Source organism: Thunnus albacares, chromosome 6 (assembly GCF_914725855.1).
Source record: "Thunnus albacares chromosome 6, fThuAlb1.1, whole genome shotgun sequence".
Lineage (NCBI taxonomy): Eukaryota > Metazoa > Chordata > Actinopteri > Scombriformes > Scombridae > Thunnus > Thunnus albacares.
Window position 1 is genome coordinate 34,802,914 of NC_058111.1, and position 25,404 is coordinate 34,828,317.

General features: G+C 40.6%; 1 protein-coding gene across 2 annotated transcripts; it reads right to left on the minus strand.

The window, feature by feature from the left end:
* Positions 1–937: 937 nt before the first annotated feature.
* On the minus strand, positions 938–25,404 carry akap1b (A kinase (PRKA) anchor protein 1b). Of its 2 annotated transcripts, none has more exons than XM_044353474.1 (11): positions 25,251–25,404; positions 17,536–19,193; positions 12,191–12,315; positions 10,383–10,509; positions 9,522–9,649; positions 8,804–8,981; positions 7,229–7,379; positions 5,599–5,666; positions 5,332–5,405; positions 5,181–5,246; positions 938–4,452 (listed from the first exon to the last, which is right to left on the minus strand). In XM_044353474.1, exons 2-11 carry the CDS (start codon positions 19,166–19,168, stop codon positions 4,390–4,392), a joined length of 2,613 nt encoding a protein of 870 aa, XP_044209409.1. In that variant the 5' UTR covers positions 19,169–19,193; positions 25,251–25,404; the 3' UTR covers positions 938–4,389. The 2 variants fall into 2 exon arrangements, with proteins under 2 accessions (XP_044209409.1, XP_044209410.1); XM_044353475.1 differs by lacking the exon at positions 25,251–25,404 and adding an exon at positions 23,874–23,969.

The following is a 25,404-nucleotide window of genomic DNA, read 5'->3' on the forward strand; positions in this document are numbered from 1 at the left end:
TAAAGTCTTTTGTTGTTTTGTTGGGCACTCTGATTTGCTTCATTGTTTAAATGTGTTCTACACATAAACCTGCCTTTGTGGTCATCTGCTAACATGCAAAAATGTGCTCTTAAATTGTACTTGTGTAACATTTCTGCCACAATGGCAGACCATTGGGGGTGCCAAAACTGAAACTTTCAAATCTTGCACATCCTGCATATCTACAAGAGTGCATTAGAGAAAATGTTTTCAATTTTTTTATGAGGCTTTTATTGAAAGCATAATATTCTGCACCCTTTGTTAATGTTGCACAGGACTTTCTCTGTAAAATCGTGAATACTGCCAGCAAAATAATAAGACTTCTTTCTTCAACCACAACACCTTTTGATCAGTGAGTTTCAGACCTTTCCATCAGGATGATCTTTGTACTCATTAGACCCTTTTCACAGCAGACATTTTGTATCGTAGCAGGAAAAGCACAGGTGGAACTGATAACATTTACAATGGCGCAGTTCCATTCAAAGGAAGCCATACTGGTACACCATCATGCACTATACCAGGGTTGTGAATTTGGAAAAACTAAATCTAGCCATCATGAAACAATTGCACCTCTGCTTGTCATGTCAAAATGTCCACTGTGAAAACGGTCTAACGCTTAAGTAACAAGAGCCAAGAATTCCTATCTGCCATCAGCCACTGCATTCTACTGTATAACACACATGCAGGGCAGGTGCTCACACACACACACTTAAGCCAACAATAGTCTTGCTGATGAAACTTTGCATATGTAATGGCACCATAGCCAGTGCTGCAGTATTGCAGTTTGTGATATTGAATTCTTAAGGATTTCAGTGTCAGCGTTTTCATTTAGCATCTCTTGACCAAAAAAATGAAAAAAAAAGTGAGACTTCATGAATCCCTTCACCAGTGAAGATATGGGAAAAGAGAGTACCATAAACACTTTCAATAACTTTTATTTTCTCCCTAATAGATCTGTACAATCAAGAAATCAAACTTAAGATGAGCCTAGCAAAAACTGATCTGTACATGTTAAATGCTTTTGGGCACAATAGCTTAACACACATTTAAATAATCAAATGATGACTTGTCTAGCTATGCAAACACTTAAAAATCAGTCCCACAGCTTGAGAACATGAACATGAGTGACTGAAAGAAGGGGGGCAGGATGAACCAAAACAAACCAAACAGAAGAAAAACAATTATGTTCCCTTTAGATTCCATCTCTTTCTCTCCAGTGTTATAGAAAAGTACAGTCAAATATCTTATTTACAGAGAAATGAACAACTCTACTTTGATCAAACAGTTTGTTTTTTTTAGGTGTAGGTGAGGGATTCTGGGCAGCAGGGATCGTTGTCTTAGAAGGGAGGAACTTTACCAGTATGGCATTTTTAATCTGGTTTTGAAAAAAAAAAAACAAAAAACAAAAAAACAAGGAAAGACAGGAGCAGACAGTTCATGTGAAACAGAGAGGAAGAATGCACTCAAGCCAACAATCAATCAATATGGCTACTGCTCCAATTCCAGCACCAACATATGGACGCCTTCTTCAAGATCTCACATCTTTTGTATGCAACTGTGTTGCAATGTCTCTTTTACTTTGCATGTGAATTATGTTTTCAAGCACAATCATCCCTCTTTCCTCCATCAGTTGCCCTCAGGCACATTGATTCACCAGTCAACCACCTAATGAACCATTCCTGAGATACATTATTGAAGTTATGCATTATTGAGGAGTTTGTATAGTGCTGTTTACCTGTTATGTTGAGAACAATTATGCAGTTACCTTTCCTAGTTCTTAGTTGTGAAATCTAACACTTAAAGTCCCCCCATTTCCCCATTCTGTCCTTCAACTTGTCAAAATAAAGCTGCCTTATTGCTAGAGTAACAGTGTTTTCATTTCCATTGAACAGAGACTCAATAAAAAATATGAAATATGTGAAGTTAATGTTATTCAGAATTAGTCATCTTGGAAATTACTCCCTTACAGGGTGCATTGAGCCCCTTTAGGCTGAATCTAGTGCAAACAGAGAAGGTCTGACTTCACGACACCAACAGCATGGACTGATCTCCCAGCTCATCAAGGCCCCGTTCTTCAAATGTGCTTGAACAAATCCAGAGGGGTGTTTCAGAGAACATGATTACCAGGTAAACCAGGCTTACTACAGTAAATCAAGTTATCATAGAAATCTAGCCCTCCTGCCCTTCCCATATCGTTGCTGTCTCTTTCCATGTCAGTTCTCTTCACTGTGAATTCTGTACATCAAATCTAAGATCTTAAACCATGTTTCAATCAATCTGACTATATCAGCTATGAGTTGGGCTTAAGTTGAAAGTTTATTAGGTGAACTCCAGCCTGGTTTTCACAATGAACCCAGCTGAGCCTTCATCATGAAACACCCCTGAGGCTAACATGATCCTGCTCATGCTGTGCAACACTGTGCTCTTATTTTGGAATAGAGGCAAAAATTAAGATGATAATTACATATCTTGATGAATCTTAATAGTCATGTTAACGTTCTCATCTGAAATCTGAATTTGATATTATCATTTCTCAAGTTTGGGTTTGAGGATTTGTTGCTATGACAACAGCTCCAGATAAATCTTAAAGCAGCCCGAAAGAATTGAACATTTTTTTATGTCAGATCAGGTTTACTTAATTATCCACATATGAAGAACAGGGCCTTGCTTTGTACTGCATCACACTGCACTTCAAAAGCTGACAGGTGATTCAGACTGATTTAACAGTCAGGGGGTAAACAAGTCCACAGTGAAGAGCACAGGACAGAGGTGCTCCTGGGCCGGTTCACCATGCGTACTGAGGACACAGACTGGATTTAGATGCACAGAGTTAATATCAGGTCTACACTGAGGAGCAGCACTGCAGACTGAATCTTGTGTAGTGTTCCTTTCCCACGTCAGTTTTTAGTGGTTTCCTCAGAGCCTCAGGATAACAGCAGCACTCTGCCATCATACTGAAACTCTCTACTCCTGACAAAAATCAAATCAGAAGTAGTGTGTTGATGCTGCTTCCCAGTTCAGAAATTCCTGATTTCTTTGGGATAGTTAAAAAGTCAGAGAATAGGCATGACACATACAGTAATCTGACCAACATGAAATATTGTCACAACTAATATTACTTCAGTGAAGACTAGTCAATACACACCTCTAGCAGCTTTGTTTCCCTTCAGATTTCGATGTTAAACCGTGTGTTACTGTGTGTTCTGATAGAGTTAAAAAATGCACTCCAACTCTGTAATAGTGCCTCTAAATGTAAAACTGTTGAGTTTCAACATCAACAGGTGAGTTGGAAGAATTTTTTTTTTTTCTTTTTAAAGGAGCCCCTGAATTTCCTATGCGCTATAACAGAATCAAGGAGTGATCTTTACGTTAATGTCAGTCCTTAAAAAAACAGAACATGTGTCATTTGAGGATTACAAACAGTTCCTACATTATGATCTGTATCATCAACAAGTGGATGCTGCCTTGCAGACATTTTTGTCAAGAAAATGCATCTTAATAAATTTTGCAGCTCCAATTTGCAGGGCTGTTCAACTGCATTTAGTCTGGTAGGTGAACATGTCTGGCTCCTCTCTAATGCAGTACAAGTTGGTGGAGGAAAGTCAGGAATGGCGAGCTGCTCCATCCTCTGTCCTAGTTGGAGGTGCAGCATCAGCAGCTCTGGATGGAGACCCCAGAGAAGTCCATATCTCAGAGGGTGTTTTCCTGCCCTTTTGGCTGCTCGGTGCTCCACCAGGGGATTTTGCAGCTCTATCACCTGCCAGTCTCTACAGCCTTTCTGCCTCCCACATTCTATCCAGACAAGAAGCCGGAAAAAATCTGCTAAATCAACTTTGAAATGTACTGACCTACAGACGAGAGCATAGCCGAGTATAGCCGAGATGTCAATGAAACTGTTTACAAGTGTCTACATAGTCTGATGTTTGTCCTTCCACACAGCATGATGATCCAGTCAGTGTGAAAAGGCCCAGAGCAAAAGGTAAGGTAGGATGGGGGAGGAAAAAAATATCTGTCAAACCTTTATTTAGTTACAATATAGATTTTTTTTTTTAAAAATTTACAAGTACCTCTTCCTTTCCTTCTTTAAGTTGTTTTTGTTTACAAGAACAAGAGGGAAGGTTGTCTTATTTTGAAGCAATGCTGTGTTCTTGTAAATTAAGCCTGCAAACACTTTTTAATTTCTTTTGAAAGGAGGGGGGAGGGGGCGGGGCAAAAAAAAAAAAAAAGAAATGAAAGAAAAAACAATCTTCTTAGATTCAGTGGTGCGTCTGGTGGGGCTGGGAACCCACAGTAACCTGGGTCCCAGACTGCTGATCACAAGAGAATATAGGGGTGGGGGTGGGGGTGTGGAGGTCAGAGCATGTTAGGAGTTCAAAATCCATCCACCCAAACAGCCAGGCCCCTCTCAGCCAGCGTGCGGTTCACTGAAACCACCTGAAGAAGAGAAACATTCACTTCATTCAATGAATGCTACAAGGTCAGACAAAAAAAACATGGAGATCTAATATCTGTGCTATATAGATTCATAATATTCAGTATAATATATGCTGCACTAATTCACCACTCTGCTGCTCTCACTTCCTCTACTAATTTATCCCACTTGTTTCTAAATTGCTGCACTTTTGATCGCTTTTAAGTTACTGCCAATGGATCTCAAAACTTCCTGCACATGTTTGACATTAAAGGCCTGTCAGGACAGGAGGGGTTATTTCCTTTCAGCCACTAGAGGGTGTTGAGTTTCTGACAGTACCTTAACACCAAATGAGAAGAAAGGCAAGTAAAATTAATTTGAAGTGAAAACAGTAGGAAATAAGTTTGTAACTTTCATAGAATGGATTTTCTGTTTACCTGACCAGGTTGAATAGTCAGTTCTCCCTACAGATACACATAGAGTGTAACAAGAGCCCATTCATTTACATTTTTGTGTATTTTATGTATGCACTGATTTCAGCTTTTTGGCAAATCTGTAGAGTCCAATAAATGTGTTAGTGTAACCATTTCAAATTTCAACATGGCTACTGATATTTTCAATCCAAAAACTACCAGTACAGGTATACATCATTCAATACTGGTCTAACCTTATACCTACTGGTAGGTGCAACATTCAGTATGAAGCATTGGATTATCAAACTCATTTGCAAACCAGTTTTTTCCCTCCTTACCTCATCTCCTACCATGTTCCACAGGTGGACCAGTGGCAGGCCTGTGTTGTTATCATAATTTGAGACCTTTGAAGACAGAAAAAACAAATGGCCAGTTAGTTACAAGCAACTTTGACAGCCTGGGGGAGTTTAGTGACGAAGGTGGGCTTACCTGTGCAAGCAACGCCACCCCCCTGGTCATCTCCTCCAACGCTGATGTGGCCTCCGGTGAAAAACGATCCTCTCCTAATGAAGGACATTTATACAAAAGGTCAGGACAAACAATGACCAACAGCTCTAAGCCTAGAATATCTGCAGCTTTAAGAGACAAACTAAACCATTTCAAATTAAGATTCTAATCAAAGTATTGACACTAAATTAGTGTTGGGTGGTCAGCTATAAGTTTTAAAATTATGAGTCAATACAGACAATGATGTACCTGGAAGAGGGGCGATGTTATCAAGCAATACTTCAGCCCCTTGAAACGGTAATGTTACAAAATCAGACCTGGAAAAGAAAAAAGAAATGATCTGTTAAAGAATAAAAATACACAGAAAGTGTTACAAACAACCTAAAAATCAAAGAGTTTATCTCACAGCAACTTACAAACCATAGTAGGTGTTAAATGTTGTGACCATCACATATGACTTTCATGTAAGTATTGAGTATTATAATGGTATATTTGTTCATCTTAAAAAATAGTGAGCATTTATTACATTGTCCCGTGAAGTAGTTGATACATTTCAGTTCATAAATGTAATATTTAAGTATCAAAGTATGACACAGTTTATGAACTTTGTGTAGAAAAAGATACTTAAATATACTTAAAATACGAATTTGACAAAGGAGTGTGTTCAACTCTTTTATTGCTTTTTAAGACAGATGATAAAGTCATCAGTCCTCTGACAGTCACACTGACACACTACAGCTATATTTTCAGAGAATGAAGGTCAGAGAGCGGCAAAGAGTAAAAGAAATTCTCACTTTTTAATGCGTCTAGCTCTCAGTTTCTGGAGACTGCCAGCAGAAAGGCGATCACAGGTCAGATACAAAATTCTAATTTATTTGCAATGTTTGCAACCTAGTCTGTGAATCTGCAAAGAAATGCATCTTAAATCCTGAATGTGTATGATGAATCAAATGATAAGATTTGGAATCAAATGATTTTATTTACAACTTTAAAAATGTATAAGGCATAAATACTGTACTTTGATCCATGCAGTTAGCTAGCTGGCCTGGGATAATGCCTGCTCCTGCTTGAAACTAAATACATGTATTTTAAAACACACATATTCTAGGATTAGTCCTACTCATAGGTATATACACGTATATATCAGCTGCTATATTGGTCTGCAGTAGTTGTCTCTCTGAACGGATACAAGTATATTGTGGGAAGAGGTCTTGTTGTGGGCTTCATGTCTGTGTTTTGAGAGAAATATTGATTTAGCCTAAATGACTTGAGTCAACATTAAAAGAGTTTATTCTTTGAGGAAGATCATTGGGTAGGTGCTTAGACACTGGTTGGCTCCTATATGTACATGTGGCTGCATCCAGGTTTGCTGTCAACAAATTGAATAAATAAATAATAATAAATGGAAGCTACAAAAAAATCACTTCACTCATAAATTTGCAATGGACAAAGTCCTACTACAAAGATTAACAGCCACTTTACAATGAGAATAGTGAATGGTATTAAATTCAACATGTTATGTAATAACTACTCACCCATGAAATTAAAATCCTTGTGCCTTGGTTTTGGCATTTAGTTCTTCTGAACATTCTAATTCATCACAAAAGTCTGGCATTCTCTACAGTGGAGAGCGGCTAGAACACCCACCCAATACGGCTGAGACATAACCTGCATGTGACACCTACTTGTCTATATGTCGGAGTCTGAACTCCTGTTCCAAGAAACCACCACTAGATGGCAGTGTTTGCCTTCTTTACATGGCGACAGCTACAAAGCAGATGTGTTTGGAAAGAAGCATTCAACTATATTTAAAGAAGCACGTACACAGTATTGTTGTTTAGGACGAATAGTTTGTATAAATCAAACATTCCACACTCACCTTATTTGCCGTAGTGAGTCGATCTTGACTCTGTCATAGCCGCCATAGTCAACATATCTAATCTCCGCTTCATTTGTTTCTTTATAGAAGGTGATGACCTGAGCTCTCCACCAGGCTCCTTCCACCGCTGGAGCCGCACAGATTACACCAACTGGATGACAGAGACACAGAGAGACACATTAAGACCCCATGCAACAGTACAAACATCAAGCTCAGTCTTACCCTTTAATCATGGCAAGGAAATAAATGATACTCACTTCAAATATGAATATAACATTTCAAAATTAGAATGAGATAACTTAAAAGCAATTAATGTGTCTCAACAAAGCATTATCTCCTTTGGCTAATAACACCAAAATGCCATGAGGGTGTAGGGCAAGAAAACACAAAAATACTCCACACACCCTCCAGTCATTTGTACTTTGAGTTAGTGTGGGAGAAAAGAGATGACTGAAACATCATCTAAAGACAGACAGCACTGATACTAAAAGCCCTGGTGAGCCAGTACTGTATTGTGAGCTGTCTGTGTGTGTGTGTGTGTGTGTACTTGGCTCTCTCCAGCGTTCCTAAACAAAAGAAGTTAGGAGTACTGCTGAGGATTGTGCAGATGCTACCACCGACTGAATGTCTTGGCCAAACTGAAAACTACATCTCCCCTGGAATCTATGCAAGCTATCAGGCCTGGAAGAGTGTTCCCTTTATTCTGATCCTTCCTAATGTTTCTTCCACTAACAACACTGCCTCTTACTATAGTGTGCATTAAATGGATAGAACTTTACATTTTTGTAAATTATAGTGAGCTTTCGTTTGCGAAGGAAACAAAAAGGGGCTGGGGGTTTTTTCCTCACTGTGAAATAGCCTCTAAAACAACATTTAGACCATCAGTTCCTTTAAGTCCCCCTCCACTCAAAAATGTGTTTTGCCTTCTGTCACTTCTCTTGGATGTTGCTCTCTTCTCTTTGCAGAATGATATATGTGCAGAGTTTGTTTACATCAGTTTCTCAGTTTAAGACCAAATTCTGCTTGTAGTATCTACAAGCAGAATTTGTGACATCAGAACTAGTTTGTTCAACTCAATGTGGAAACTTGAAGCCTCCAGTGCACATAGACTTGGACTTCACAGTGGAGTAGTTCAACTATTGAAATGAAAAACATTTGCATGTTCAAATTCTGGATTTTTCAAAGCAGAAGAATGAGTAAATGTGATTTGAAGAATTTATAACAAGGTAATTGGACTTTCTGTGGAAAAACCATGTCAGACACATTATTCAAAGCAAAGTATTTTATACAATTTGAAACAAATCTGAAGGGGATCTTTAAATATGACAATGGTGCAACCTTACTTTTTGCTAATTTTCACAATTCTTTAACAAAATGTGAACCCATTCATGCATTTTAAAGTCCTCTCCCCAACCAAAGCTTCATATGCAACTAGGGATTTTTTCAGACTGTTGAAGATGTAATTCACAGTTGGTAGAAAATATTTGTGTGATTTTACTAGCTGCCTGTAGAGTCAAAGGTTTAAAAGATGATCTCCATCCATAGACTTTGACCCCACAGTGTGAGAAAGGTTACCTTCAGCAGGTGAAGGCAGGGCGGGGGTGCCCGGCTGAGAGTAGCAGAGGAACATCTGCTGGTCTAGGCTTCGTAGGGCGTGGTAGGTGGGATGGGTGTGCTGCTGGACGAAGACGTGACCGGCTGACACGATGTTCACCACAATCACTTCAACAGTCACACCACTGGGCAGAAGGAGCTGAGAAGAAAAATGACATTATAGGAACAGTTATTCCTCCGGTAAGTGGCTTCCAGTCTGCTTTCACTATGGCTAAAACTACTGTGACTGAACACACTTAAGGCCTTCCAACTCCTAAATCACCAAAATTGTTACGTTGCTACCTCACAAGCAGGACAAACACTTCACACTGGTTATAAGTGGTTTCCCTACAGAAGGTTAAAACAAATCAAGAGTTGGGGGAAAAAAACAAAAAAAAACCAAAGTCCTGAAATTCACCCGATGACCAAGAATCCTGAACCTTCAGACACTACAGAAGTGTGTGATAAATAAAGTCAAACTGGCCACAAAGTGGAAAAAGCAACCATGATGCAAAAATGCAGCAATAATCTTTTTAAGTCATGAAGCCTGTGTCTTGCCTTTGGGTTGACATGGTGAAAAGCATGAAAATAAAAAAAGGTATTTTCAAGGTACTGTTGGCCTTGTTAGTCTGACACAACATTACAACAGCTAGAAATCCATTCTCAAGATGAATGGAGCAATCAGATAGCCAACCCTTACCCAGGACGTCATGGGAAGTGATGGCAATGTGAGAGGGGGTGGTGGAGGTGCATAAAGGTTGGTCAAGTCCAGATCTTTAAACTTCTTCCCAATCAGTGACAGGGCTTTGTCAACCTGCTGCTGCGTACCTGGAGAGAGATCAAAATCCCAAAGCGAAATTAAAGGGGATCTATTATACTAATACCAACTCTATATTTCTATTTTTGGGCTCCACTAGAGTAACTTTGTATGATTCATCATTCAAAAAACTCCTTATTTATCTTCTACTGGCCCTTTATGCAGCCCCTCAGTTCAGCCTCTGTCTCTTAACAGGCAGTTTTAGCTCCTGTCTCTTTAAGGCCCCCCTCCCGACGAGCCAACTCTGTTCTGATGGGCAAGTTTTCTGGAAGCCTGCTGAAGGGCAGCTGTATAAAAGTTGTGTTAAATTGCTGCCGATGCAAACCCAACGTTTCCTGCTTTACTGCTTCAAATTTAAAGCTTTAAAATGACTAAATAACGAGGGAATTTCATTGTGAAGAATTTACAGGAGATGAAATGTGTTCCTCACAGAGTTAGCAGAGCTTCGTAAGCAATGCCAAAAACCAGTCGAACAACAACATCTGGATATATTTGGAGCTCTCTGTTCAGTGGATCAGTTAGAAATAATGCAGGGAGGAATTTTACAAGCAGAAACAGCCACAGTGATGATGATGTTTGATGAAGAGCTGCAAAAGACCAGCACACCTCCAACAGGTAAACTACTTATTTTACTTTGCCCTGCTGTGTAATGGAAAAACACACTCAGCCTGCCAGTTCGACTTGAGCCATGGCTGGGTGTGACTACACCCAAAACAATAGACATTATGGGTCCTCCTGACTCACCCTCTATGTGACAGATCTGGAACTCCTGTGTGTAAGGCAGGGTGGAGATGTAGATCTTTGCACCAGAGTTCTGCTTCAGGAAACTCACATATCTCCCCTGCTTCCCGATTAACCGCCCTACAAGATGCTGGGAGATGAAGATGGCCAGAAGAGATGAGTTCATGTCAAAGGGACAGTTTATTTACACAAAACAATGCTGAACATTTTATAAGAATGTACCTAGTAATAAATTCAATTTCTTTACATGGACAAAGTCATTCCAGATACAATACTGGGGTCAGGAAAAGTTCTCATCAGAAAGTGATTACTTTTAGACTATAGTATTTTAGAATATATTTCATTTTAAGTATATTTTTAATGAATGCTCAGTCTATCATTGTGTATGTAGGTGAAACGATACTTCATACGTTACTACGCTGCATTAATATTATGACTGAAATCTGTAGGCTGACTGATCCCATGAATGTTGAACAACTCTCTGCATTTTGAAAGACGGCCAACAATGAAAACCAATAAGAGCAGAACGGAGCCTGTCCCTGTTTTACCTAGACAAAAATGCCAGCCTAAACAGATGCCATCTCACTATTTTCATTTTTCACTGTTGCTAGTTTAAATATTAGTTTGAGAGACATAGGAATTAAAACAAAAAAACAACATATCAGTCTACGACACCTGCTGACACTCACAATCAATGTCGACTACAAACTCGGAAAACTAAGTATAGGTTTATTGACAACACTTAAATATATTTTAAAACGACATATCAGACGTTGTCAGGGAAGGAATGTTAAGTCCTAGACTTTTTCCATCATTGTCTCTGGCGTTTTCACAATTTTAGTTCCGACAAATATGTGTAATAAAAATTGTAAGTTCAATTTTAAAAAAAATAATCAGAAAAAGCCTGGATAACTTTTCATTTCAAATATTTTCACAAACAGATTTTTAGCACACTGGTTGAATAAATATGACTCATTTGTAAAAATATGCCAATGTACTAATGTTGAGTGCAGTGCAGTTTTGAATGTTGCACGTCTACTCAGTCTTGGCACTTGCATGTTGAAAACAGTTTGACTCAAGTTGTTGCAGAAATGGAAACTAATTTGTGGAAATCATCATTTAGATTGCAGGTGATCTTTAACAGTACCCATGTTCGGATTTGACTACCTCTCCAGTCTTTCCTTCTGAAAAACATATGGGGTCATTTTAAAAAATAAATATGATTATATACTGTAATAAGAACTTGCTACTGCTGCATCAGTCCTTTGAACTTGGATAGGCTCAGAGAATGGAGTCTTAACTCAGTCAAGGTGGCAACCTTTGCCCTCAGCCCTTGCACTTGTTCCTGCTGGCCACTCTGTACTTAGTGAATTATTAACTGGGTGACCTAAGCACTAAGCTGCCAGTGTCTTTTCTGATATTACTCCTTGCAGTTGGCAAAGTGAGAAATTTTTAAATCCTACAATGCAAATCTGGACAAAATCTGGACAAATCTGGACAAATCTGGGCAATTGTGGTTTTTGGACTGTAACTTCATTTGGCACTTTGCACTATGCTAATACATAATTTAATATAATCAGTACTCTAGCATTAAAAAGGACTATGTTTTACCAAAGAAAGTTTAAACACTGTATTTAGTTTTTCAAATTTTTTTCAAGTTGCATCTTGAACATGGGACATTTAAACAGTCCACCAAAGTTGCTAAAGAAAAGCTGGTTAGATCAATTCAGCCCTGAAGTTACTTATCTGGTAAGGTAGTCTATAGTGTAAAGGGGGCTGATATTCTTCCTCTGTCAGTTGCAGTGACTCACCTTTGGCACCTCAATCTCCCAGACGATGAGCTCAGAGCTCGAGGAGGCAGTGTGGTTGCTCTGGCTTTCCCCAGCACCCATAGTGCAGCCACTGTCCACTGAGTCCATACTGTTCACATCAGAACCTGGACATGGACACACACACAATCATCACCACCTTTACCAGCAATATTCACAGAAGATGTTACTACACATACTGCACATGCAAATACTGTTAAGAGAGTGCCTACTGCATCATTTTAACACAGATTGATTGTCACTTTTTATGAGATATTAGAATGATTACTGGAATGAAAAGCTTTTATGGTGCATTTTACATTACAGTATATGTCATTAGGTCATGTTTGGTAGGAAACCTGTTTTGTAGGAAGTCTCTCCTTTTTTTTTTTTAATCTGTATTTTAAGCTCCCATTCATATCCCTTAAAAAATATTCATCATTTATTTAAACTTAATTTTCCTAACTGCTCCGGATCAGTTTCAGATAAAAACAATTCCAGCTGCTGCTTCACAATTTAAGCATTCCATTAGCTCAGCATCATGAAGAAACTACAGCTTCATGTGTCCTGAGTCTACATTATCAACTCAATTGTTTGGTGCATAAAAATAGGTCAACATAAACAAAACAACATTTTCTGAGTTTTATGGCTGAGCGTAAGTTTTGAATATTGAAGGCATAGTGAGCTGACTGGATGAAGATTTGCATGTGACCTGAATTTATTAGACCAAGACATCACCAGCTAGTAGACACCTTTTACCTTGCTGTCTCCCTTCTACCAAAAAGTATTTGCACTCAGATTGGAGTTGCTCACGGTTGGATACGGTTAAGTACAAATATAAAAACACCAAAGTTAATTAGGGTCAGTGATGATTTAAGAAACTGCGTTTAGTTGTCTCATAATAAACTAAATGGTAAATGGACTGTACTTGTATAGCGCCTTTCAAGTCTTCTGACCACTCAAATCACTTTTACACTTCGAATCACATTCACCCATTCACACACATTCATATGCTGAATGGGTACAGGGGCTACCATGCAAGGTCCCAACCTGCCCATCAGAGGGAACTAACCATTCACACACATTCATACACTGATGGCACAGCAAACAGGCGCAATTTGGGGTTAAGTATCTTGCTCAAGGACACTTCAACATGTGGACTAGAGGAGCCGGGAACCAGTCTTCCGATTAGTGGACGACTCGCTCTACCTTCTGAGCCACAGCTGCACATATGGAGATCAATTGTGAGAGCAGTGATTCTGAATTACATTCAGCATTCTAAGGAGCCGACTGTCTTTTCCATCCACCCCACCAAAGTCTCAAAAGTCAACTTGACAAGCGAGCGAGCGCTGAGCTGGTGCTGAGCAGTTGTGAGCGCATAGGGAGGGTCGAGCTCACGCACGTCACAGCCCCGTGCTCGCGGAGCAGAAATGTTCCCTAGCAAGGATGCTTTTCCGCTCGCGGATGCTGTCCTGTGTGCTCATATCACGTGCACGTGCCTGGCTTTTATGTGTGCGAGTATTGAAACTAATTAAACACCATAGTCCAGTTTACATGTGAAAACATGCATCCGCCGCTCGCTCTCTCACTTAACCACTCACTCGCTTACTCACAGCCCTATTCCCTAAAAAGGAGATAACCTACCGGGAGTTTCTCAGGCAACAACACAGCAGTTGACTCATGTTTCGAAACAGCGCTGCTCAGCGTCTCCCAAACGTTATTGATTTCTGGATGAATGGGTATTTGACGTTATTTTTGGTATTTAAAATATATTTGTTGGCCTGGCGTGGGTTCACGTTGGCCTGGCGGCTTGCCAAGCCTGTACAATTATAGTCTACTGCTGTCAGACAGCAAAACCATTATGAAACAGTTGTTTCATGTTAAATGTTACGGAGGTACAGCAAATATTACTTTATGATTGTAACGCCATCTGACAAAATTGTAGGCTTTTATTGTGAAAAATCTGCATATGTGTCACATATGTTGAACAGCAGCTCAACATTAACAAGACTAAGTTTAAAACCTAGTATATGGCCGGATCTTGTATGAAACGCTAGAGGGCTTTTAATTTGAAATGACAGATACAGGAAGTGGTGACACGTAGCACCCGGCCGAGGCAAGGGATGAAGTGGTGTAACTTTATCACTCAGTCAGTGACTCAGGGACAGACATTCGTGTTTGGCTGGTCCCTGCGGTCCAGCCAAAAAAAGAAAAAAAAAAAAAAAAAAAACAGTGGATGGAATTAATAAGGGAGAAACTAATTCTGTTAAAAATACACAATCAGGAGCAGTGTGGTGAGTATGACATGACATGTCTTGTACTGATGAAATTTCTACTGTGGAAATAGAAGTACACCCTCCCCACCCCCCCACCAGCTGGCTATTATTTGAGGCCCATGACAATTTAATAAATGAATTTGATTTGAGAGTTCATGGTGGTTGTAAAGTTACTGATATACTAGGGTTGCTCGATTATGGCAAAAATCATAATCACGATTATTTTGGTCAATACTGAGATCACGATTATTTAACACGATTATTCATTGACTCACGGAATAGAAATGCTTCCATTTTATTAAATGTGTCAAACCACACAGGCTCAGAGATGCGCAAGTGACCCCCAATGTTTTTTAAACCCCCAGTCCACTTCTGTTGCATTTAGTGAAGCACATTCTGCACAGACAGCTGTTTAAAATCACACAAATATTCCACTATATATGTGTGTGTGAACTTATTAACAGTATCTACGTTGATTGATCAATGCTCCCAGTCTGCCTGTGAGCTGCCTGTTTCACTACAGGCAGATACCCCTCACTCGCTACAGTAGGCAGGGAAATAAAACCAATGAATCAATAAATACAAAACACTGTTGATTTCCTCCTATGGAGCTGACATGAAAACTATTTTGGTTCAGTAAATTTCTGCTGTCAGTCAGCCTGGTGAAGGCAGTTTGTTCGCCCGCTGTCCTCTCAGCTCCCCAGGAGCTGCAGCTGACGGAGACGCTGAACGCAGGTTGGAGTTGGTGTGGATTGAATGGATTGAACGGACTGAACGTGCCGATCACGTCCTGTTTACTATGTGGATTCCCAGTGAGAGTGAGTTTGGGCCTTTATGGAGGGGTAAAAGCGCACCACGGTAAAGGAAAGGACACTGGATTTATAACGAGACAAAACGAGAGCATCATTGCCAAATGGAATGCAGCACAATAATGGTTTACAGGGCAGGAATTATATCATGGCCAAACAGTCAGTGCCATGGATGCCCACATGGCCAGTTTGGCATGCCCTGTTTTGAACTGGCCATTGTGCCCTTAAAAGAAAGTTGATATAAAGTTGCGCAGACTCTGGCTCCAAATGACATCACACAAGCAAGATGGCAGCTCCCAGAAAGGAGATATTTTGGCTTCACTTTTGCATAGCGGTATGAAGTGGCGAGGCGTCGTCCATATTTATATACAGTCTATGGTGCTGACTGACTAACACAATCACTATAAACAGCCTTTAGGACATGCGCTAGCCTAGTAACATTAAAGGCCTAAAGGCACTGGAAGCGTCTAACGCACGCGTTTTGAAGTACACCTTTTGTTTTAATGGCCGAACACGCACTAAAGCGTTACGAGGTGCGTCAAACTGTCTTGATGGACTTGTCTCTGACCTTGTTTCAATTTTGGAGCGTCAAATGCGGACCCAGTGACCAAAGCTGTATTCTCTGCAGCCGAAAAAGAGAGAGATAGCGCAAACCAGCTGAGCATCGGTGAGCAAGTGAGCGAGAGAGAGAGCGAGAAAGAGAGAAAGGGAGAGAGAGAGAGACAGCAGTGGTGGTCGTGCAAGAGGAGTGAGCAGTAGTGAGAACCAAACCTCTGAATGAGAGAAATAAATCGTTATATTCCGATTATTTCATAGCAGTCACATTTTAAAGCACAAACAAATAACCATCAAACAGTCAACAGATGATTTACTGTGGAGACAGACGCTCTTAGTTTCAGTTTAGTTTTCCTCCTCTGCATTTCTCATTTTCATTCATTACATCCAAAAAATGCAGCGGTTAATACAAAGAACAAAATGACAAACCTGTGTTGGTTCTGTGGTATTGGCATTTCAAATCTGATGCTTGCAGTGCGCCATAGGAGCATCAATTGACGTGCGTCAATTTTAATGTGTTTGGGCCTTAAGGCTAACACCTTAACACCCTGTAATGCAACACTCCATGTAGAAGTCGGTTTTACACATCTGACATTGTGAACATGTAATTGTCTAGCCATTAGCGGAGCGTGTATGCAAATGAACCTATAGACCAACATGCATAACCGGTCAAAAATATTAACTGTTGACATCCCTAACCAGGATACTGCGGCGTAGTGTTAGCTAACTACAAATGTACATCAAGTTTATAACTTGTTGTGAGATCTGATGGGTTGCTACTCTTTCAGCATGATGCGACGTTAACACACACACACACACACACACACACACACACACACACACACACACACACACACACACACACACACACACACACACACACACACACACACACACACACACACACACACACACACACACACCCATTTCTCTGTAAGCAGACAGCCAATTCTCAGTTAAGACAGATCAGGAGAGTCTGTCGGCTGTTAAATGACTTACAGCTAGCATCCTAGTCTCACCTTGAAAAGGAGTGTGTTTAATGTTTAACATGTAAAAAAGTGTTTTATGTCATTTTTGTGATTGCTCCTATGATCTCAGACTGAAATGCTAATAGTTGCACGGCTGTTGAAACTTGTTCAGATTAATTTTGATCACCCTTAGCCCATTTATAGACTTTATTTTATCATTAAAATATAACAATAACAATTAATATAATGAATTGTTCACATTTTTTAAAAAAAAACAACAATCAGACAGCATTTTGTGGAAAAGTCAAACATTCAGCGTATGGTATTAATAAACTCAGTGCTGTTCTTCAATACACCGACTCCTAATTGTTGATTGTATACCGTTTTGTCTTCACACAATGTAATTATCACTTATTGTTATTGCACCACTGGTTTTGGCCTTGATGCCCTACATTTCGGCCTCAATGCCCCAATACGTTTTTATTTATTAAAAGGCCAAACTGGCCTTGCCCTAAAAATGACTTAATTCCAGACCTGGGTTTATCTCGATTATCTTGTTTTCATGATCGTTGGAAGCCAAAAATCGCAATTGAAAATAAAATTCAATTAATCGCCCAGCCCTATGGTATACCAGGATTAGGAAATAATAGCTACATAGGAATTAAAGTATGTCCTCCACAGAATTATGGTCAACAATACTTATACCAATACCCATTTTAAACAGAGATTTCATGACTCACCTCCAGACTGGTCCGTCTCCACCTCACATGTCCCATGAGCTCCATTCCTCAGGCCTATCCCATCAAGCCTCTTTACGTCACATACAGCATCCACTGAGTTTTCTTCAGTTAAGGCCAAAACCGTTGCCTCTGTGGCTGACTCAACTAGTGACTGAGGCTGTGTTGCTTCTCTTGCTGACAAGTCTGTAACCTGGATCACATCCATTTGGTTGTCAAATCCGCTGTTCTGGAGGTCCTCGCTGCTGATGCCATCCTCAGAGTGGCATGTGCTGCAGGCTGAGTCCTCGGCTAACGTGGCTGCTTCATCGCCTTTCAGTTTCGTGTTTAGCAGAGGGGCACTTTGTGCTGCTTGGTGTGATGGTGTTGGCCAATGGCCTCTCTGTGCATTGTTTGTCTGATGAACCCTGTGACTGACCTCAACAGGCTCCCATACTGAGGCAGAGGTGCATCCATTAGGCATCCCTTGCTCTTCCTTCTGTGTTGCCTCTACTTCTGCAGACTCACAGCCGATCTGAGAGAGACTTGTCAAAAGGTGGTGCTGCTGCTGTGTTGCTGTAATTAGCTCCTGTTGGGAGCAGAGCCTGCCGCTAGCCAGTGGTGTGCTGCTACCGCAGGCAGGGTGGCTTTTGTCTGTGACCTGGCAGCTGGTGACACCAAGGACCTCCTGGGTGGCTGCCGAGATGACCTCAGTTATGAGCCCAGCTGCCAGAAGCTCCAGATCCTGCTCCTCTCCGCTGCTGCGTACCTGGACGTCTTCTGGAGTCACTGCTTTGGTGGTGCAGTCTTGGATTGTGGTCAGGGCTGTGGAGGTCAGGGCTGGGGCAGGGGCTGTAACCGGGGAGGTAGGTGTGCTGGTCAGAATGTGTTGGTGTAAATCTTGCACTGAAGTGGGTGTCTCTAGAGAATCAGCCTCTGATGAGATCACTCTCTGCACTTTGGCTGGGGTGACTGCACAAACAACCATCTCATCCTGTGTACTAATAGTGTTGAGGTGCTTTGCAACTTCCCCCTCTGGCTCAGGCCTCTCTGCATCAGAAAGGTGTGCATTTGTGGGTGAGGAGCTGGTGACTTTGGTAGACTGGCAGGGCAAGATGACCTCTTCCACTGTGGCTTCTGAAGTAGAGTTTGGATCTGTCATTAGATGGTTGTCTGGCTCTGTTGGCAAGGTAGATGCTGGACTTTTTTGCAGCTCTTCATGGTCTTTCAGGGACACCTGAAGGCTCTCTTCCTCACCAGGTGGTGTTATAGTTGAGACTGTGGGTTTATCAACTTCCTCTCGTCTTATTCTGCCAAGGTGATGGGCAGCTTCTCCATAACTTTGTTCCAGTGAAGTTGGTCCTTCGATGTCCTGGACAAGGATCTGAGAGCTATTTTCCTGCTCTGTTCTCTGGTTATTGACCTTTGGAGGTCTGTGGGTGTCAGTGTCATTTGTAGGAGATACAGTGCCTTTCTCAACCAAACCATTGCTACCCTCTGATGGAGTGGTTCTAAGGGCCACATTGGTTGGACCACCCTCTGGGCTGTCATGGCTGATGAACCGCTCTTTCTTCCGCGAGATGTACCACCACCAGCCGATCAGTGCAAGGACTCCGGGCAGTGTGTACGGCACAACAGAGCGAAACCTCAGCGGCATTTCCTCAGGACACTAGCAGCTACACCTAGAAATCACAAAGATACACAAGTACATTGAGTTTAATGATGTTTCACATTGAATAAAATTTATAGCAAATTAGGAAAACCTGGTTTGGATCTGTCACTGAATTCAAGTTGATTCAAGGATTAAGATTAATTGTACTGATTAATTTAGCCTTTCAACAAACATACACTGTGACATACGACAGATTACATGAGACCCCCAAAAGACTAAACTGGTATAAAATCCTTTCTAGATCTATATCTTTTAAAATCCACATGGACATTCACATGACAGTTTGCCAACCTCAAAATGGGGTTATGGGACAGGGCAACAATCCTGATCCTGCAATTGCTTGGGACATCCCTAATATGAGGATGCAAGCCATCTCTCCCTAAAGGTTGCAACAAAAGTAGTAAGAGAAATCAGGGAGATATCAATCCATTGTTGCCACCAGTGCATTTCTACAGATCAGTCTAAAACACTGCTGCTTCAGAATGTCATGGCAATTCTTGTTGAGTGGTTCTTTTTATTTAAAGCTTTTATATTACTTTTGGCTACTAAATACCCTTTGAAAAATGCTCATCTCAGACTCAAATATACACATAAAAAAGGTAAAACACAGCAAGAACACACAGAACACAGACTGGGTTGAAGGTCTTACAGTGACAGAATGATTTGCTTGTATATAGGATATCAGGCAGTGTAACAGCCCTCTGAACTTTATGCACACCCAATATCTAGTGTGCCAACTAACAGGAGGTGACTCCCTGTCCATGTTAAAAAAAGGCCGTGTGCACATGCCTTTCCTTAACAGACCTGGCCAGGCCCGCCTCCACCAGGAGGAATGCATCACATGGGATGAATGTGACTCAATCATATGCTGCCATGCTTCCAGTCACGGCTCTAATTGGCAGCTGCTCTTAGATTCACATATATATGCGTGTGTCAGAGAGGAAATACCGGTGAACCTGGACTTTTGACTTCTACAGCTTCTGCTACTCCCACCTGCTCTACGTAATCAAGTCCAGCCCATCTGCAGGCTAGCAGCAGAGTTCTGGGATAGACTGTTTTAACATTGTTTAACTACATTAAGCTGCTTCATGGGAATTTGCCCTGCTAGATCAAAAAGTAACAGTTCATGAAAGTTATTAAGATGGAATTTATGCTGTGCTATGTTCATGTAACATGACACTGTTTGGAAAACTCCCTGGTATTCTATTACTTTAGTGGTTTTAGGTATCTGAAATACATTTCTGAGGTACTGAAGGTATTCAACGACCAATAAGTAGTCCTCTCTAAGAATTTCAACACTTAGGCTAGATGGTGCAGACACATGAATGTACCGAGGCTGTGGCCCTTGTCTTCAATAATGCATAGCCATGATGACTCATTTCCAAAGAGGTGGGAAAGACTATACCATCCTCACATCAGGATGATACTTGAATGATTCAATTGTTATTTAGAAGCACATATATTTAACAGCTGCTTCACATGTAACCCTGTAAAAATGTCAAAAATTTGGCATTGGTAAATTTGAATGAATCATTTGTGCACATTATTCATTTCAGTTCTCTCAAAATACTTATGGCATTGAGTTACTGCAACAATATGTTACAGGTGGTTGCAGCAAATCTGGTCACAGTAAAGAGTGCTAGCAACTGGATAGCACTTTTATCTTATTAACAAGATGTTCTCAATCTACTGAATTAATCCACTCAATTGACACTCTCAGACAGCCTTTATGCTATACTGGACATTGTTACAGTGCTCCTTGTTGTGCAAAGTGAAAATAAGACTGAAAGAACAGATTAGCTTCATGGGTTTAATACAGATTTTGACATTTGATACATACTGGGTTGTGGCTGTTTAACATGTAAGGGATAATGTACCGCTTCACATCGGGGTCCTGTATCACCCTGTCGGGGTTATTTTCACAATAATGACCCACTCGCTGTACATTATCCCTTACATATTATCTGATGCCCCTTAAATTGTTCCTTTTTCCTTTGTTTCCTAAACTTATGTATCAATGTGAGGGAATTAGTCAAGTTGTTCATCAAAAACAAACTGATACCCAAAACATGTAAGGCTTTGTATATTTCTCCCTTTTGACATTTATAAAAAGCATGTTTTTACACAAAGTGACAGTGTCTCAGCCTGCACCTTATAGAGAAGTTTTCAAGCTTCCATGATGTAAAGAAAAAAAATCAGTATCAATGGTAAAAATGTATGTAACATATTTTCTATACTGAAGGTGCAGTCATTTCTGATAATCTCCTTCAGGGATTGTTCGCACTTTGAAGCTGTGTTTAGTAATGCATCAAGACAAGTATTAAGAAAACAGGATTTTGTAGTCATCCACACCAACAGTCACACTCACAAAAGTCAAATCAACTGGTGTAAACTAGACACAGCAGGAGCATTGCAGTGGCATGAAACATATCAACCAAATGAATCAAGTATTGGATATTAATAAAAACTTCAATATTATGTTGTGTATCCCAGATTGAGATGTGTAATCCATCATAGTTAACATCAAGTCACTGTTATTTTCTGATAAAAGTTCTGCTTGGTGATACATTCAAGGCTCCCCAGACATCCAAGTATATCAAAAAGCATTGTGCCAATGAGCTCTGTTTGTAAAATATAAAACAAGCATGGATGCAGTGACATGAATAATCTGGATTTGGTAATTTGTTATGTTACAGAGGTTGCCCTTCTGTGGCTGAGGCTCAAACATCAAATGTCAGAGCATCCCTGAACATAGCATCAGGGAGTTTTGAAAACTCATCACCTGTTATGGCATGGCCACATGTTGATTCCGAGGGAAAAGCATTAGCAATGTAGATATGATGGGCAACAATTACTTATATTGTTCAAATATCATTAACTAAAATGACATATGATGTGCAGTTTAATAGTATATCAGCGGTTTAACAGATACATATTGAGATGCATATTAGACTTGCTTAATCAATATAAACTTAAAGTACATATTTTTTCTCTGAGAAAGCTTTAGTTAAGTAGATTGGAATCAAACTGAACTGGTGAGTTGAAGAGATGCAAGCAATGGGTTCTTAAAACTGGTTGAATTCCAAACCTCCAACATAACAGAGTAAGCAACACCTTTAATCATGCCTTTCCTGTCGTATGAAAAACCATTTGCACCACAGCCTCTGACCACTGTTGATTACAGTGCGTGCATGGCAGTTATTCAAACTGAGTAGAAATTCAGCATAATATCGAGCAGCTGAAAACATCTGCACAGACAATAATATGCCAACCTCACACACTGTCAATTTCATTTAGACGGGTTTATGGTTCCTGTACAGCTATATACTTGCATGAAATGAACTGTGACATGAACATGTGCAACCAAAAATAAAGCTTTATGAAATTCTAAAAGGCAGCCTGGATGTGGAGTACACATAGAGGCTATCTGCAAATCAACAACACAAACCAGTGGGGTCTCAACCTGGGGTGCAGGGGTTCTCAAACCCACAATGTTTGAGAATGTTAAAAATGACTACTATAATTCACCTACTATGTTCAATGTAGTCTGCTATACAATTCAGTATCAAATCAACAACTGGAATATTTCAGTATGGGCACCGGAAACTAAATCAGAAAAAGAATTTTAGTGATGAGACTATACATGTGCTTATGAAATGGTGGCCCACACTACATTCACCTTGGACAAGGTTACAACAGAAGTTGACTGGCTGCTTTACAAGCAGTCAAAGAAATCTAGAGCCTTCCTTGCAGGTCAGACTGGTGTTCACGGAGATTTTCTTGACCTTAAAGTCAATATTCAGACTGTGACCTTGGCGGTTCAGATAGGGGAGTGGTAATGCTGTATTTACATGTGACAAACCATACAACGTGCTGTGTACAGGCAACCTAAGCAGCTTACACACCTTTCATGTTAACAACACATTATCAGTCTCTACTAACCTGACATACTTTCACTTACTCTATTTCTACTCCTACGATCTAAACGTTATTCTATAAATCTCGCAATTTAATCTTGCCGTGTTTATCGGCAGACGCACGTGCCTGATCGCACAGCAGGACTTATGATTTATCACCAGTCACTTGTCCGCTAAAAGCGACATATGCAATTCAGCAGGCTGTACTGTATACCTATAAGAGAGTACTATTCTATAAACCGTTGACCCTGTCCACTAGTAACATTAAAGGCGTGTGGGGATAACCGGAAACTGCTTCTAAAAGGGTGACATTTCACAACTATTAACACCAATGTGGAAATTATGTGTACCTACTAGTGATTTTTTATTAGAAACCTTATGGCCTTGTGTCTGCCGATTATGCTATCGACTTTTGCTTGCAGTCTGGTCAGAAGACGTGACGGATACTGAGACTACAGTCAAGTTTAGACTTAACGTTAACTACCGATAGCTAAAACAGGGTAATCCTTCGATTTAGCCAACAGAGAACCAAAACCCAACGAAAATCTTATTGTCGTTTAAAATGTCACGACACGATGAGAAGTTGCACCTTGACTTACCGAGCTCTCTAGTACACAAGAGGGTCATAATTTCAACTTTCAGTGACGACTTAACGTTAGCTAATGCTAGAGCTTTTTAGCTAGCTACGTGCTAATAATAATAATAATACCTACAATGGGGCTGTGCGTGGCTCACATTAAATAATCCCGTTGTTGGTACTGTGTGTAGCTCACCAGCAAGTAAAAGCCAGCCGTGTATGATAGATCCATCACATCATAGACCAGCTAATGAAATTAGTCAGCAGCAAAGACCACAACGTGAAACTACACTTGTAATTCTGGCAGTTTAATGTTTCCTTGCAGTGATGAATGGGGGGTATGCATTTTATAAAATAAGACTCGATACTTCCCCCTCCTGACTCACATGGCGCTCTTTAACTTTGCATGTCGCAACTACAACACTAAGTTACTTCTTAGTGATCACAGTACAACTAACCTTTGAAAGAAAAAACAAAACTGGTGGGCGGCAGCAAGCAATTAGAACAAACTTCATATGTGCCGCTTGGTGCCTCATTTGAATGCCGATTTGATCGTTAAACCCTCAACATCCATAGAAGAACCTATGCCAGGTACTAAAACGCACACGTCGTTGCCAGGAGAATGGGAAAAGTTCAATGACAAATATATAAGGGGAGTCTGGTGTAACGTTGTCTGGAATGAAATCCGTTCCCAGAGGTGGTCGTAACCTAACTAACGTTACACTGCTGGGAATAAAGCATGGCTGCTGAGGAGGCCGCGGTGCTTGATACAAAGTACGAAGTTAGCAGACTAGCCCAGCACCTTGGTTTTAATGCTAAAACGTCTATGGACATAGGCACGAATTAAATGTCATGGCAGCTAATCGCACATTCCCACCACTGCATTATTTCTGGCCCCAAGACTATGACCGTGGGTAGCTGAAAGCATTAAAGCCTCGTGTCTTAAGCACAGTTTCATGTATCCGCCACAACATGAAGGCAGTGTATCAGACAGCTTGAAACGCAACCAAAGGCACCAGACAGGGGTTGTAAGCCACCACTGACGCAGGGTTAAAGGACATTTAAGCCAAAGAGTGCTTCTGTCCTGCATGGGCCTCAGACCTTCACGTTAGCTTGCTAGCCGGCCGGCCTGGCGAAAATTATCGCAGAATGCATTCTTGCTGCCGACAGCCTGTGGACATTTACTACTATTCATGACACATGACCCGGTTGTTAGTATGTGGATATAGACCGCAGGAGGAAAGGAATGAGTCTAATTTAAGTTACACAACAGGGACAGCAGCTAGCTGGAGTGTGCCGACTGTTAAGTTAGAGAAAGATGTGAAGGCTAGATGTTCAATGACATGTGATTACTACACTCAGCCGGTGACACAGTAAACTGTAGGCATCTTGCAGAGATGCATGAAAATGTAAATGAATGTGTCTTTAAACACTGTGCGTGTGTTGCAGCCTTGTGAGAGGATTTGGACCAAGTCACGCTGTGTGAACATGCAGATAGCTACAGGCTAACCTGGTTTCTACCCCTGACTGCTAAATGCGCCTTGTCCTCTCCAGAGTTTTTTAATTTACTTACAGTATTTTAGGGTCCTTGGCACCGCCACGATGAGAGCAACACTAGTATAATGTCAGAGTGTTGGTTTTTTAAACGTGTCCCTGTGGAAAGTCAGTCTCTCCTCTCCACGTGTTGACCGACTAGCACCAGTCTAAAAAAAAAACACATACTAAAC